This window comes from Micromesistius poutassou (assembly GCF_964030765.1).
Source record: "Micromesistius poutassou genome assembly, chromosome: 8".
NCBI lineage: Eukaryota > Metazoa > Chordata > Actinopteri > Gadiformes > Gadidae > Micromesistius > Micromesistius poutassou.
Window position 1 is genome coordinate 15263754 of NC_140278.1, and position 12227 is coordinate 15275980.

General features: G+C 47.7%; 1 protein-coding gene across 8 annotated transcripts in view; it reads left to right on the forward strand.

The window, feature by feature from the left end:
• Window positions 1-12227, forward strand: part of mef2d (myocyte enhancer factor 2d) — a 69802-nt gene that overhangs the window by 39759 nt on the left and 17816 nt on the right. For 7 of the 8 annotated variants that reach the window (XM_084471702.1, XM_084471701.1, XM_084471705.1 and 4 more), the window contains exons 4-6: window positions 4484-4618; window positions 10983-11202; window positions 11994-12044. In XM_084471702.1, the coding sequence (XP_084327828.1) occupies window positions 4484-4618; window positions 10983-11202; window positions 11994-12044 (406 nt within the window). Of the gene's footprint in view, window positions 1-4483; window positions 4619-5031; window positions 5170-10982; window positions 11203-11993; window positions 12045-12227 lie in introns of all 8 variants that reach the window. The other variant, XM_084471708.1, reaches the window with a different exon arrangement.

The window sequence follows — 12227 nt, forward strand, 5'->3', positions numbered from 1 at the left end:
AGCAAACCAGAGGAGGTCCCTGGGCCCTGGCTAATACACACCCCCCGACACACATACATACACTGCACTGACCCACGTGTATACACACACACACACACACACACACATACACACACACACACACACACACACACACACAACCCCTCCTCCACCCTCACCACCCAGCATCCATAGTCCTATAAACTCATGTCACACACACACTCAACATATTTGTAGATACACATAGAGAGAGAGAGAGAGAACAAGAGAGAGAGAGAGAGAGAGAGAGAGAGGGGAATATGTCAGGAGGGAGTAGGGCAATCAAGGACAGGAGGAGATGGAGAGAGAGATAAAGAGTGCTGGAGAACAGCCTCTTAAAGACAGGACAGGAGGAAGAGGAAATGGGAGTCCCAAGAGGAGCGTATTCACTGGGGTCATGAGAGAGAGAGAGAGAGAGAAAGAGGGCCACACTACAATGATGACAATGATAATTAGGCAGGACAGCTGCCTCAGAAAGTAGAAAACATGGCACATAGGAGAAAAGAGAGGGAGAACATTAGAGGGAGGGAACGAGAACGAGTTTGCAGAGGGAGGCGGACATAGAGGTAGAACAGTAAAGAGAGGGAGAGCGGCAGGAAGCTGGAGGTGGAGGTTGAGCGAGTTAGAACAGGAGGGGCGGGACTTGTGCCATCCCAGCCAATCCCAGGCTGGCTTGGTTCCCAGCAGGGAAATCTTACCCTGGCAACACAATACAGCGACCAGAGCACTCATAAGACTGCCATGCCTGTGTGTGCGTGTGTGTGTGTGTGTGTGTGTGTGTGGGTGTGGGTGTGCATCGAATGGGTGTACAGGTGAACAGACGGTGCTGACTGGGAGACAAGCTGATGAAACTGACAGACCCACAGTGTTTGTGTGTGTGTGTGTGTGTGTGTGTGTGTGTGTGTGTGTGTGTGTGTGTGTACGCATGTGTTTTGCATGCCCACTAAGCATGTGTCTGTGTAAGAAGTCTTTGCACGTATTTAAAAATAGTCGCTACAGTATGAGGGTGTGTGTGTGTGTGTGCGTGCCTGCGTGCATGTGTGTGTGTGTGTGTGTGTGTGTGTGTGTGTGTGTGTGTGTGTGTGTGTGTGTGTGTGTGTGTGTGTGTGTGTGTGTGTGTGTGTGTGTGCGCGTGCGTGCGTGTGTGTGTGTGTGTGTATGTGTGCGCGAGTGTGTGTGTTCATGCTGCGCTTGTACTTCTCTTTCGCTGGGTCACACAGTACATGCCTCCACCACCACCTAAAACACTACCCTTTCACATGCTCACTGTGTCCTCACCCTGACGGCTTTGTAGCTATCCAGGTCAAAAAGACACACACACACAGACATACGGAGCGACCGTGGATCACTCGCACGCACACACGCACGCACACACACACACACACACACACACACACACACACACACACACACACACACACACACACACACACACACAGGGGCCTTTCCTGAACTGTACATGACACGCATTATGGCGGCTGATTACCCCAGCGTAACGGTGCGTTCGGTTAAAACGAAGCCACAGATCACCTCACTGAGTCACTCAGCCACGCTCGGGCGGCTCCGACGGCTCTCCGTCACCACGTTGTGTGCAAATCGCTTTAATAACCCGCCCCTCTGTGGGCTAGGCCAGGTGTTGCGACGACGACAACGACGCTCTGGCGTTGGAAGCAGAACGCCCCCCTCCCTGCCCACCCCCTCCACGCCGGTCAGCAGTAGCAGGGCGGCGGTAGCTCAAGGTTGCCAGTTTCGTCCCACCGGCTCCTCCTAGCTTTGAGAGTGCCGAGGTGTCCCCGAGCAAGGCACCTAACGCACGGAAGGGTGAATGTTATGGCAATATTGTAAGGCCCTTTGGGTGGCCGCTGATTACAAAAAAGCGATATACATGCATTACATACAGTCCATTTCCCACAGTCCTCTGCCGGTCAGGGTTTTTCTGACCTAGCTGATGGGGAATGAAGAGAGTGGCGGCGTTGGGCCGTGTCCTTGAGCGGGTGTAAGCGGGTTAGGGCTCGGCGAGGTGGGTGGCGTGCCGCGCCGCGGCGTGCGTTGGCTCCGGGGTCCGGAGGTGGATTGCGCGTGATCGAGTCATCCTCAGCGAGACCGGTGGAGCAGCGTGTGCCAAAGCCAAGGTCACTTAACACCTCCTCATGTTTTTAATCAGGCCTCTGTGTTGGGCTGCGGTCCCCCCGGGGACAGGTGCACCGCGCCCTGGCGCGCCGCAAGGACGACGTGAGAACATAGGGCCCTCCGTGTGAAAGGCTCGATGTATGTATTCCTAAGTGTGCTTAGGTCCCCTTTGTTAATGGTTACGATTTGTTCCCCTCTCCCTTCTTCTTAAGTTATAGGTCCTAAAGACATTTTATTTCTTTATTTTGCCGAACAGCACGGGTTTTTTTGTGTGCAGCGTGTCCAACCGTGTGTTTGTGGAGAGCACAAAAGGCTCTTTAGCTCAACTTTAAAGATCCATTTTGCTGGCTGGAACTCTGGTTGGCTGTGTGGTCAAGGGCCCACCAGGCAAAGCTACTTAACAGTAAATCTTGTTTGCCAGAATCCTCTCAAAATAAAAGCCTTTCTCCCTCTCTTCCCTCCCTATCCTTCCGCTTTTTCTCTTCTCATCACTCCCTCTACACCCATCTCTTGCTCTCTCTCTCTCTTGCTCTCTCTCTCTCGCTCTCTCTCTCTCTTCCCTCCCTATCCTTCCGCTTTTTCTCTTCTCATCACTCCCTCTACACCCATCTCTCTCTCTCTCTCTCTCCCTCTATCTCTCTCTTTATCTCTCTCTTGCTCTCTCTCTCCCTCTCTCTCTCCCTCTCTCTATCTCTCTCTCTCTCAGTCTCCCTCTCTCTTGTTCTCTCTCAGTCCTCTCTCTCTCGTTCTTCTCTTTCCCTCTCTCTCCCTCTCTCTCAGTCCTCTCTCTCTCTCTCATCGTCTCTCTCTCGCCCTCTCTCTCTCTTTCTCTCTCTCTCTCCCTCCCTCTCCCTCGCTCTCTCTCTCTCTCTCGCTCCCTCTCTGTCCCACTCTCTCTCTCACCCCCTCTCTCTCCCCACCGGTCTCGCCGTCAGTGCCAACAAACGCAGAGACAACCTGACGGGTGTGAGCGGCGGTGCTGAAGCTGCCGTGCGGCTCCTCCGCCTGCACCCTCTGGCCCTTTTCGCTGTGTTCCACGACTCCCCTCGGTGCGAAGCTTCACACCAATTACCCGCGCCGTTGATTAGCCAATGTATGGGGAGAGGTGTGATGCCGCACGCCCGCACTCCACGCCATCACCGAGGCTGGCTTTTTGGTCTTTTTTTCCTCTTCTCCTTTTCTTTTCTTTGTCAATCTGCGTTGGCGTCGACGCCTCAAAATAACACCAAGAGTTCCATCTGATAACGCATATTGGTAAACACAGGCGGCACCACCCTCCTCCACCCTGTTCCCCCAGCGGCTATTGGTTTATGCGCGAACATTTATGAGGGTCTACTTGCTTTTTAAGGAGCGCCACCATTTTATTTTTTGCAAGCGCCAAGGGATACCGTCCATAATTGCCACAGTGTGCACCACGGTGTAATGGCCGGGGGATTGGCTGCCTCGCGCCAGGCGATGCTTGGAAGACATTCATATTCATATATGAATGTTGAATGTCAAAAGCAGGATCTCGCATAGTACACAACGTGAAGATGAACTGACCACCGAGAGCCGAAGCCAATGAAGAGTGGTTTGGCTCTTTGTTACGAGAATAAAACCAAACCGTGCTGTAACATGCTTTCACACAACGCGTGACACACCTCCACCTCCTCATCACTGGTCGATTCTTGGGTCAAAGGCTCTCTAGCCTAGAGAAAGTCACCGTGTTACATGAGCGAGACAAAACTGGTTATAGCTGTTACAGCTTAACAATTATAATAATAATAATATTGTGTTTAATAAGCACTTTCCTAAATACTTCTATTTAACATTTCCATAGAATAAGATGTCCGCAGAGAGTCATGAATAATCTGTAACAGTTGACAGTAAGGGTATATTACCATTAATTTTAGCTGTACGAGGCAATATTATATAGCATTAGCATAGGGGTTACGGTTAGTGTTAGCTGTTTATTAAATTACATTATGTAATAATGTAAGGTTTAGGGTTAACCCTAGAATTTAATAATGAATAAATGAATACCCTAGTACACAAAAAATATATTTTCAAATGATTACTAGACCATTAGTTACAGTTATAGGTATTAACAATGTTTGTTAATACCTATAACTGCATTAACGAATGTTAATTAATGGTTAATGATTGCATCCTTAATGTAAAGGGTCACCTACACCTTTTAAGACATATTCCTGACGGGGAAGTGGACGAAAAGGATTTCACCGCAAAACATAGTTCCCTCAAAAACAAGTGTGATAATGTGTCATATGTAAACATCCCTCCTTCTCCTCCTCCTCCTCCTCCTCTTCCTCCTCCATTCAATCCTAACCCGCTTCAGACGTTACGAAAGAAAGGCTTTAATGGCTGCAACAGCCCTGAGCCAGACGGCGACGACTCCATCGACCAAAGCCCGCTAACCGATGACAAGTACCGCAAGAACGAGGACCTGGACGTCCTCTTCAAACGCTACGGCGTGAGTACCTTCACACTTTTATTATCACTTAATCTAACCCGCCCTTTCTCCTCTCTCTCTCTCTCTCTCTCCCTCCTCCACCACCTCCTCCTCGTCCACCTCCTCTCCCTGTCTCCCTCATTCCTCTACCTGTCTCCCTGTTTGCTCTCTCTGCCTCCACCTCCTTCCTCCTCCTCCCCCTCTCCCTTCCTGTCTCTCCCTCCTCTCTTCCTCTTTCTCCTGTTCCTCTCTCCCTCCTCACCTCACTCTCTCTCTCTCTCTCTCTCTCTCTCTCTCTCTCTCTCTCTCTCTCTCTCTCTCTCTCTCTCTCTTCCTCTCTTTCTCCTCCTCTTCCTCTCTCTTCTCCCTCCTCCTCCTGCCCCTCCCCTCTCCCCTGACCTCTGACCTGTGTCCTTCTCGGTGGGGAACCCCAGGCTCTGAACAAGAAAGAGCACCGGGACTCAGAGAGCCCCGAGCCCGAGGAGCCCTTCTCCCTCACCCCCCGCACTGAGGAGAAATACAAAAAAATTGACGAAGAGTTTGATAAAATGATGCAGAACTATAGGCTGTCAGTGAGTACTCCCCACCCCCCCCCCCCCCCCCCCCTGTCCTTTGCAGACCTCCACCCACCCTACCCCGACCTCGCCCCCCCACACCCCCCACTGTGTTCTAGTACACTCCCCCCCCCCCACCCCCCCCACCCCCTACCCCGGCTCTCTGCTCTGACAACCTGAGGACCTGCTGTCTACTCACAGATCGCCTGCCAATAAACAACAATAAATCGGCATCCCATCCCACATCCACCTCAATATCTGCCTCTGCTTCACTTTCTCACCCATCCTCACATCCTCCCCCCCCCCACCCCCATCACCATTACCACCACCACCACAATCATCACCATCCCTCACACCAGTCCCTAAATATGTTGCCTCTCTCTCCCTCCTTCCTTCAGCACCACTGGTCTTTGTAACTGGGGCACGAGGAAAGGCTGATGCAGGGCTGGTTTAGCTGGAGAGTAGATTAGACTGCATTTTCCTCATGATGTACTGTATACAACGTTCAGTGTGACACGGATTCTTCGAAAAACGATTTGTACTTCCTTCTAACAATCGGACAATTATTCACATCAGTTTGTATGCGACTTATGGTTGGCGTGTGTTTAGCACCATAAAGCAGTTGTTTTACTTATATATATATATTATTATTATATATATTATGTACTCAACTTAGTCTTTCAGTTTTTGGGTTATATCTACGTATTGAATGCACGTATGCATGTAAGTCTGCTCATTAATAATAATATAAAAAAGTGAACCCTTATTCAAACACCACAGTGCAAAACATTGGCTTGTAGCGCCAACTGTGATCGAGATAAATGGTCAATTCATATAATAGTTAGTGATAATTATAGGTCTGTAGTTTTTAGTGTACCACTATGTATACAATAAGAGGACGGTGTGAAATATTACCAGGCTATTAAGTACCTCTGGTATGTCCTACAACATGTACAAAGGCCAATCATTACTATGACAAAGATCGCTGATGTGATTCACTAGACTGATTTATTCCAGGCCTAGATATATAAACAGACCACGGTGCGGGTCAAATAAACGTTGCCTTTTCCAAGAACATAGAGTGCATCGTACCGGGCCATCGCACCCAATCAGGACCATGGTTTTCGAATCCTCCTATTGGCATGGGTGAAAAATCCCAACAAACAACAAGTCCATTTACACTCTCTACTCTACACACTATAGAAGACGATGGCTAGGGGCCGGTCTGGGAGCCCTGAGTCGCGCCGGCCCGGCCGCTGACAGTGAGTGTGTTCTCAACACTATCCAGGCCTGCCTCGTGCCTGGTCCCCTGCCAGGGCCCGCTACCTCCCGTCTCCTGTGCCAATTTCTCCGTGATTCATGTGTTTCCTCTGTGCTCAATAATGCCATTAATGTCACTTTAATGAGTAGGGCCCAATTTACAGCCTCATCTCGCTGGCTCTCCCTGCTCCTCCGATAGGCCGTCGGAGGATGTGGTACGCGTGGCTGTTTAGCTCCACACGGGCACGCCGTTCACGCTAATGCACTGTTCATTACCGCCGTCACGTACGCAAGGGAAAATATGGGAGATGGACAGCGTTTCGGTGCGCACAGCATTTCAGTTAAAGGTTGAAACAAAAATAAAATGGGAGCCCAGTGTAATGAGTGGAGGTGTGATCAATCCACAGCATCAAAGCAACCTTTGCAGGGAATCAAGAGGTGAGACTCGGTCCAATCAATTACGCAAATATTGCTCACCCTGCATTCAACCAGTGCCTTATCAGCTCCTCAGCTGTGTTTGCACTGTCTGGGCTGAAATAGCCCTTAAAAGCTTTTCTCACAAGAAAAGCCCCAATGCAGACTAGAATCTGGAGAAGGGCAGATCTCAGCACCTTGCCAATTAGAATCTAGCTTGCTGGTTGGTTGCCAAAACTCACCAATCTTACCCCCCAGTCAGTCTGCTAACCCGCTAGTCTCCATGGTCAATTAGAAGTTAGAAGTGTAATATTTATAGCAGGCAATTGTTAGCCCATTCACCCCACCCTAAACCTTTGTGCTTCGGTCAAGTAGCCTGCTAGCTTTTATCCAGCTAGCTTCCTGTCTGCCTTTCACACACACACACACACACACACACACACTCACCCCTTCTTAAACCGACCGCATCATAATCCTTGCCCTGACAGCTAGGGGCTGGGATATACACGCTTAATCCCACTTGTACTAAAATGTCGCCTGAGGCTGGGCGAGAGTCATAGGGACTGGCCAGAGAGAGAGGGGAAGTTTGCCACAGAGCGCTCTTGCTGGCGGTTTGTGTTCCGGTTATAGTAGATCCGGACAGTGTAGGCCCTGGAAAATTGCGAGAATTGTGCTCTTGATGCAGAAGATACGCGTCCAATTCTCAGTCGAGCTTTCATGCAGAGCATTTGGGAAAAGAAAAAAAGAGCATTATTAACGTCCAACTTCCGTGCGCTATTTAGCGAAAAATTGCACACTTAGTCATACCAGACAGTCCTATTCCCATGCCAGCATTATTGTGGTTGTGCTCGATTATTAAATATGTATAAAAATAGTTACGAATGTAAAACTAAGGTGTACCGCTTGGTTAATCTTCAAGGTCCAAATCCATTTTCAGAGAGAGAAAATGGTCGTATGCAACCGGTGGGATGTGAACTCTTTATTCGCTCTGATTCACATGTTTCCCGTAAAGAAGCCATTAATATTAAAACTGCTGAGAGTCAGAAAATGTGGTTTATTTTTAAAGCAGACAATACAGTTGTTGAATTCCTCCATTGTAAAATCTCTGTGTCAACCTCGAGCACAGAGGAATTAATTCCCAACTGGGGGCTCTAGTTATTCTGTTTTATTCCAGACATGCATAATTCACTCCAAAACGGGTGTGCAAAGTTTGTAACTAGCCTCAATAAGTGTAAATAGGCCCTTGTCTTTTTGTCTTTCTGTTAATGTTATTATTTTGACGGAGGGTTTCTACTCACCCACTAAACTGTTGAAGCCTACTGTAGTCTCTACATTTTTACATTGGAGGCCTTTATAGACAAAGAGAGGAACAGAGAAAGTTGAGGCAGATTCTAGTTCTAAACCAGTGAGAGAGAGAGAGAGAGAGAGAGAGAGAGAGAGAGAGTGAGAGAGAGACCAAGAGAGCGAGAGAGCTCAGGGAATAATTTCGGTAGTATCTGGATAGGGACTAAATCTCATCAAGCAGTCAAATGTCAAGGAGAGCGGAAGGTCGTCCAGATGTTGCTTTATTCCTGTTGCCTTGGAGCCCACTTCGTCGCTGATAATAGGACGAATTGTTCAAAATATATATACAGGTGTATATACATTTTTATTTCATACATGTGTGTAAAACAACCTTTCCAAAGCTTGCAGGACAGAAAAAAAGACCGGAGAAGAGGAAACTAGGCCATGATTTTAATTCATTCTGATATACGCTCGCATCTAGGAAACACAAGCCCCTGTGGAGGGAAAATAGGTTAGCTTCCTCTCTTTGTTCTTCTCCTGGAGAAGGGGCTGCTACACGCAGAGGTCACAGTCAGGTGTGAACCTATCCAGGGGTCTCCCCAGGTGCAAGGATAGAGAAAAACACCTTTTATGTTAAACTCATAATTATGAGCAGTATCTCTATGTACACAACCCTTTGTTATGAGCTAAAAAATGTAATGTAAAAAGCAAGTTCAAGTACGAATCACGTACATGTTGTTTATTCTGCACACGCCATCTGTTTTCATGCAGAGCTTTTTAGAATGAAAAATATCTCTGGTCAACTTTCTCACAGTTAAAACTCTGCAATGACAAGCAGCAATTAACCTTCCGCCGTTCTTGTAGGGCCGTCTGCATTGAAGCAGGTTTGAGTGGGCTGCAGTAATTTAAAAGTAATTTGCCATGATGAGGCTTATAACTTGAGCATGGCGCAGGTTAAGCAACAGAGAACGTGTGGAAAGTGTGGAAAAGAGAAGATTGTTAGGGAAAATAAGTTACAGTCTTGGATGACGGGAACAGTCAAAACTCCTATTAGTAAGAGGCATGGACTTAATGTACTGTATGTGCAATCCATTTCCTTCCCACGTGCCTTTGAGCAAAGATCTTGAACGTGCCATTTCTGACAAATTGGTCACTCAAGTAAGATGACAATTACACAATTCTAGCAATCCACCCATTCATCCACCCATCCATCCACCCACCCACCCATCCCCCATCCTCCCATCCTCCCATCCATCCATCTATTAGTTGATCCTTTTCATCCATCCATCTCTCCATCCATCCATCCATATATTCCCACTCTATAGTCATCCGTAACTCTGCTTGGCCAGTTTGCAGTGTTGTGGTTTCTGCTATAACTTGCTGCCCCCACCTGACCTAGTGATCAACACTCTTTGTCTCTTTCTAAATCAACTCTTTTTTTCCCGAAGCATAACTTTTCTTTACGTTTTGAGGATATGGTTTAGCACTTGATTGAAGAAGTTCTCAGCTATTTGATTTTGTTGGGCTGTCCTCTGCCCTCCCGGTGCCCTTGTCCTCTCCCTTCTCCCGCCGCTGAGCTGAAGTTATGAAGTGTTGCAGCAGGGAGGGCGCGCCGTTGATCAAGGACAGAGTGGCACCCTCATTTTCCGCTGTGTTAAACTGGGTCCCAGGCAGTGCGCTGCAGTGCGCTGCAGTGTGGTACTGGCCCATATTCTATATATAGGAAGTCCTCTTTTCAGACTTTAAAGGGATGAAATGGGTCGGGGGGGGGGTGGCGGGCGATGGCCGGACATTTCCGGGGGGCCCTTTGCGTTTGGTTCTCCCTGGACCCTGTGATGTCTGCTCAGTCACGGACATCACATCATCAGGGGTGTGGGACGTGTTTGGCCTGGGCTTGGAGAAAACTTTATTTTTTCATTAAAAGTCAAGACTTTTCTTTTCACAGTGTAGTTACGTTAGATTGGTGCAATTCCCTTTCCTCTTGGTTCCTCAGGAGTTAAGATACGAGTGCTACCACAGATAAGATCCATTATAAACTAAGCAAAGTTAGATATAAACAAAAGGAAAACGGTCAGCCTTTTTTTCTTTCTTTACTTTCTCTATTTTCCAAACTGTCTCTCTTTCTATCTCTCATCCTCTCCTCCCCCATATCTCCCTCTCTCCCCCCTCCCTTTCTTTTTCGCTACCTCCCCCTCTGTCTCTTTGCCCTTCCCTATCCCCCCCACCACCCCTTCCTCCCTTTGGAATAACCTGCTGTGTGGGGGGTATAGAAGCAGAGAGCATGGTGTTCAGCCACCTGTACCAGCCCTGTAGAAGGTGGAGGTGTAGTATGGGGGGGGGGATTAACCTGGCATGGCATGGGGACGCCAGCACTTTTTCCGAGCCACGTCGCATGCCAATACTACGCAGTGTGTGCAACACTGAGCATGAGTGTTGTGTTTCTGTGTGGGGGAATGTATGGACGTGTAAATGTGCAGACTGACCAATGCAGAACCTTTTTATTTATTATTTAATTTCTGTAAAAATAAATAAATTATAATGTATTGTTGTTCTTCACATGACATTACAAACCTTCAGTTTTGGTAATAACCTTTTGTGGGTTTGGGATCAACTGGGTCATGATTAGTAAAATGACACCACTTTGTCAAACACTATGCAATTATTTTGGAACGAAATGCCAAAAGGGTTGGATAAAAAATGTGCCACAATGTCATAATCAAATCGATCGTGATAGAGTTGTGTGTGTGTGTGTGTGTGTGTGTGTTTGTGTTTGTGTGTGTGTTGGGGGGGGGGGGGGGGGGGGCTGTGTTCTCATACATGTGTCAGTCGTTGATGTGCCGCTAAGTGCCCCGCCTCCTCCCTGTCTCCACCAGTCGGCCGTCCCACAGCCCACCTTCTCCATGCCAGTCACGGTGCCAGTATCCAATCACAACGTGGCGCTCCAGTTCACCAACAACCCCGGGGGCGCGCTGGTCACCACCGCCTCCTTCACCACCTCCCCCCTCACAGACCCACGCCTGCTGTCGCCACAGCAACCGGTGTTGCAGAGGAACAGCGTGTCGCCAGGGTTACCTCAGAGGCCAGCCAGCGCAGGTGAGACACGCTGCAGCTGCAGTCGCTAATTAAGACGTGTGTGTGTGTGTGTGTGTGTGTGTGTTTTGTGTTGTGTGTTCGTTTTTTTGTGAGTCTTTATTTAAAAAGAAGATACAGAAAAACGTTATTAAATGAAAAAACAGGTATGGTTATGAAATGATTATCGAAGTCTTGATTCTAATATTTTCCTTGTGAAATTCTCAAGCTTTATTAGACGACTGTAATGTCACCGTGTCTGAAATAAGGGTTGTTACACAGCAACAACCAACAATCACAAGTTGGTTAATAATTGTGTATACAAGAGGAACTCTTTGGAATTAAAAACTGTACAATTCATACAAATAAGGAATGGACCCCCCCATGTCTTTTTGTTTTAGTTTTTTTTTTTTTTATATATATTGTCACGGTGCCACACAATAATGCTTCAAACCCATTTTCCATAAGGAAAAAGAAATACAAATAATAATAAATTGTCCGCCTCACACCACGATATTAAACATGGGATACTCTGGACAAACCTGCCCCACCCGTGTGAACAAAAGGTTGATATCCTACCACAGAGGCCTTCACAAAGGTTGCATTTGCATAATGAATGAGCGAGCATATATTCCACATTAATGTTCATTGTAAATCATCAGGACTGGTCATTACATTTAAAGCTATTAAACGTAATCTTGTTTGTAATTCATTATTTATTTTTCTTTCCCTCTTATCTCTCTCTCCTCTTTCCGACTCTCTCTTTCTCTCACTCTCTCTCTCTCTCCCTCTCTCTCTCTTTTTCTCTTCGCCAGGAGCTATGTTAGGAGGTGACCTGGGGAACTCTAACTGTCCCAGCCCTGTCGGTGAGTCTCTCTCTCTCTCTCTCTCTCTCTCTCTCTCTCTCTCTCTCTCTCTCTCTCTCTCTCTCTCTCGCTCTCTCTCGCTCTCTCTCTCTCACACAAGCCCTCTGGACCGTGCCAGGCTCTGAGGCACGTTGTCCACAAACTGACTGGCACCCCCTATCTCTTGGAGTTATGGTGGCGTTT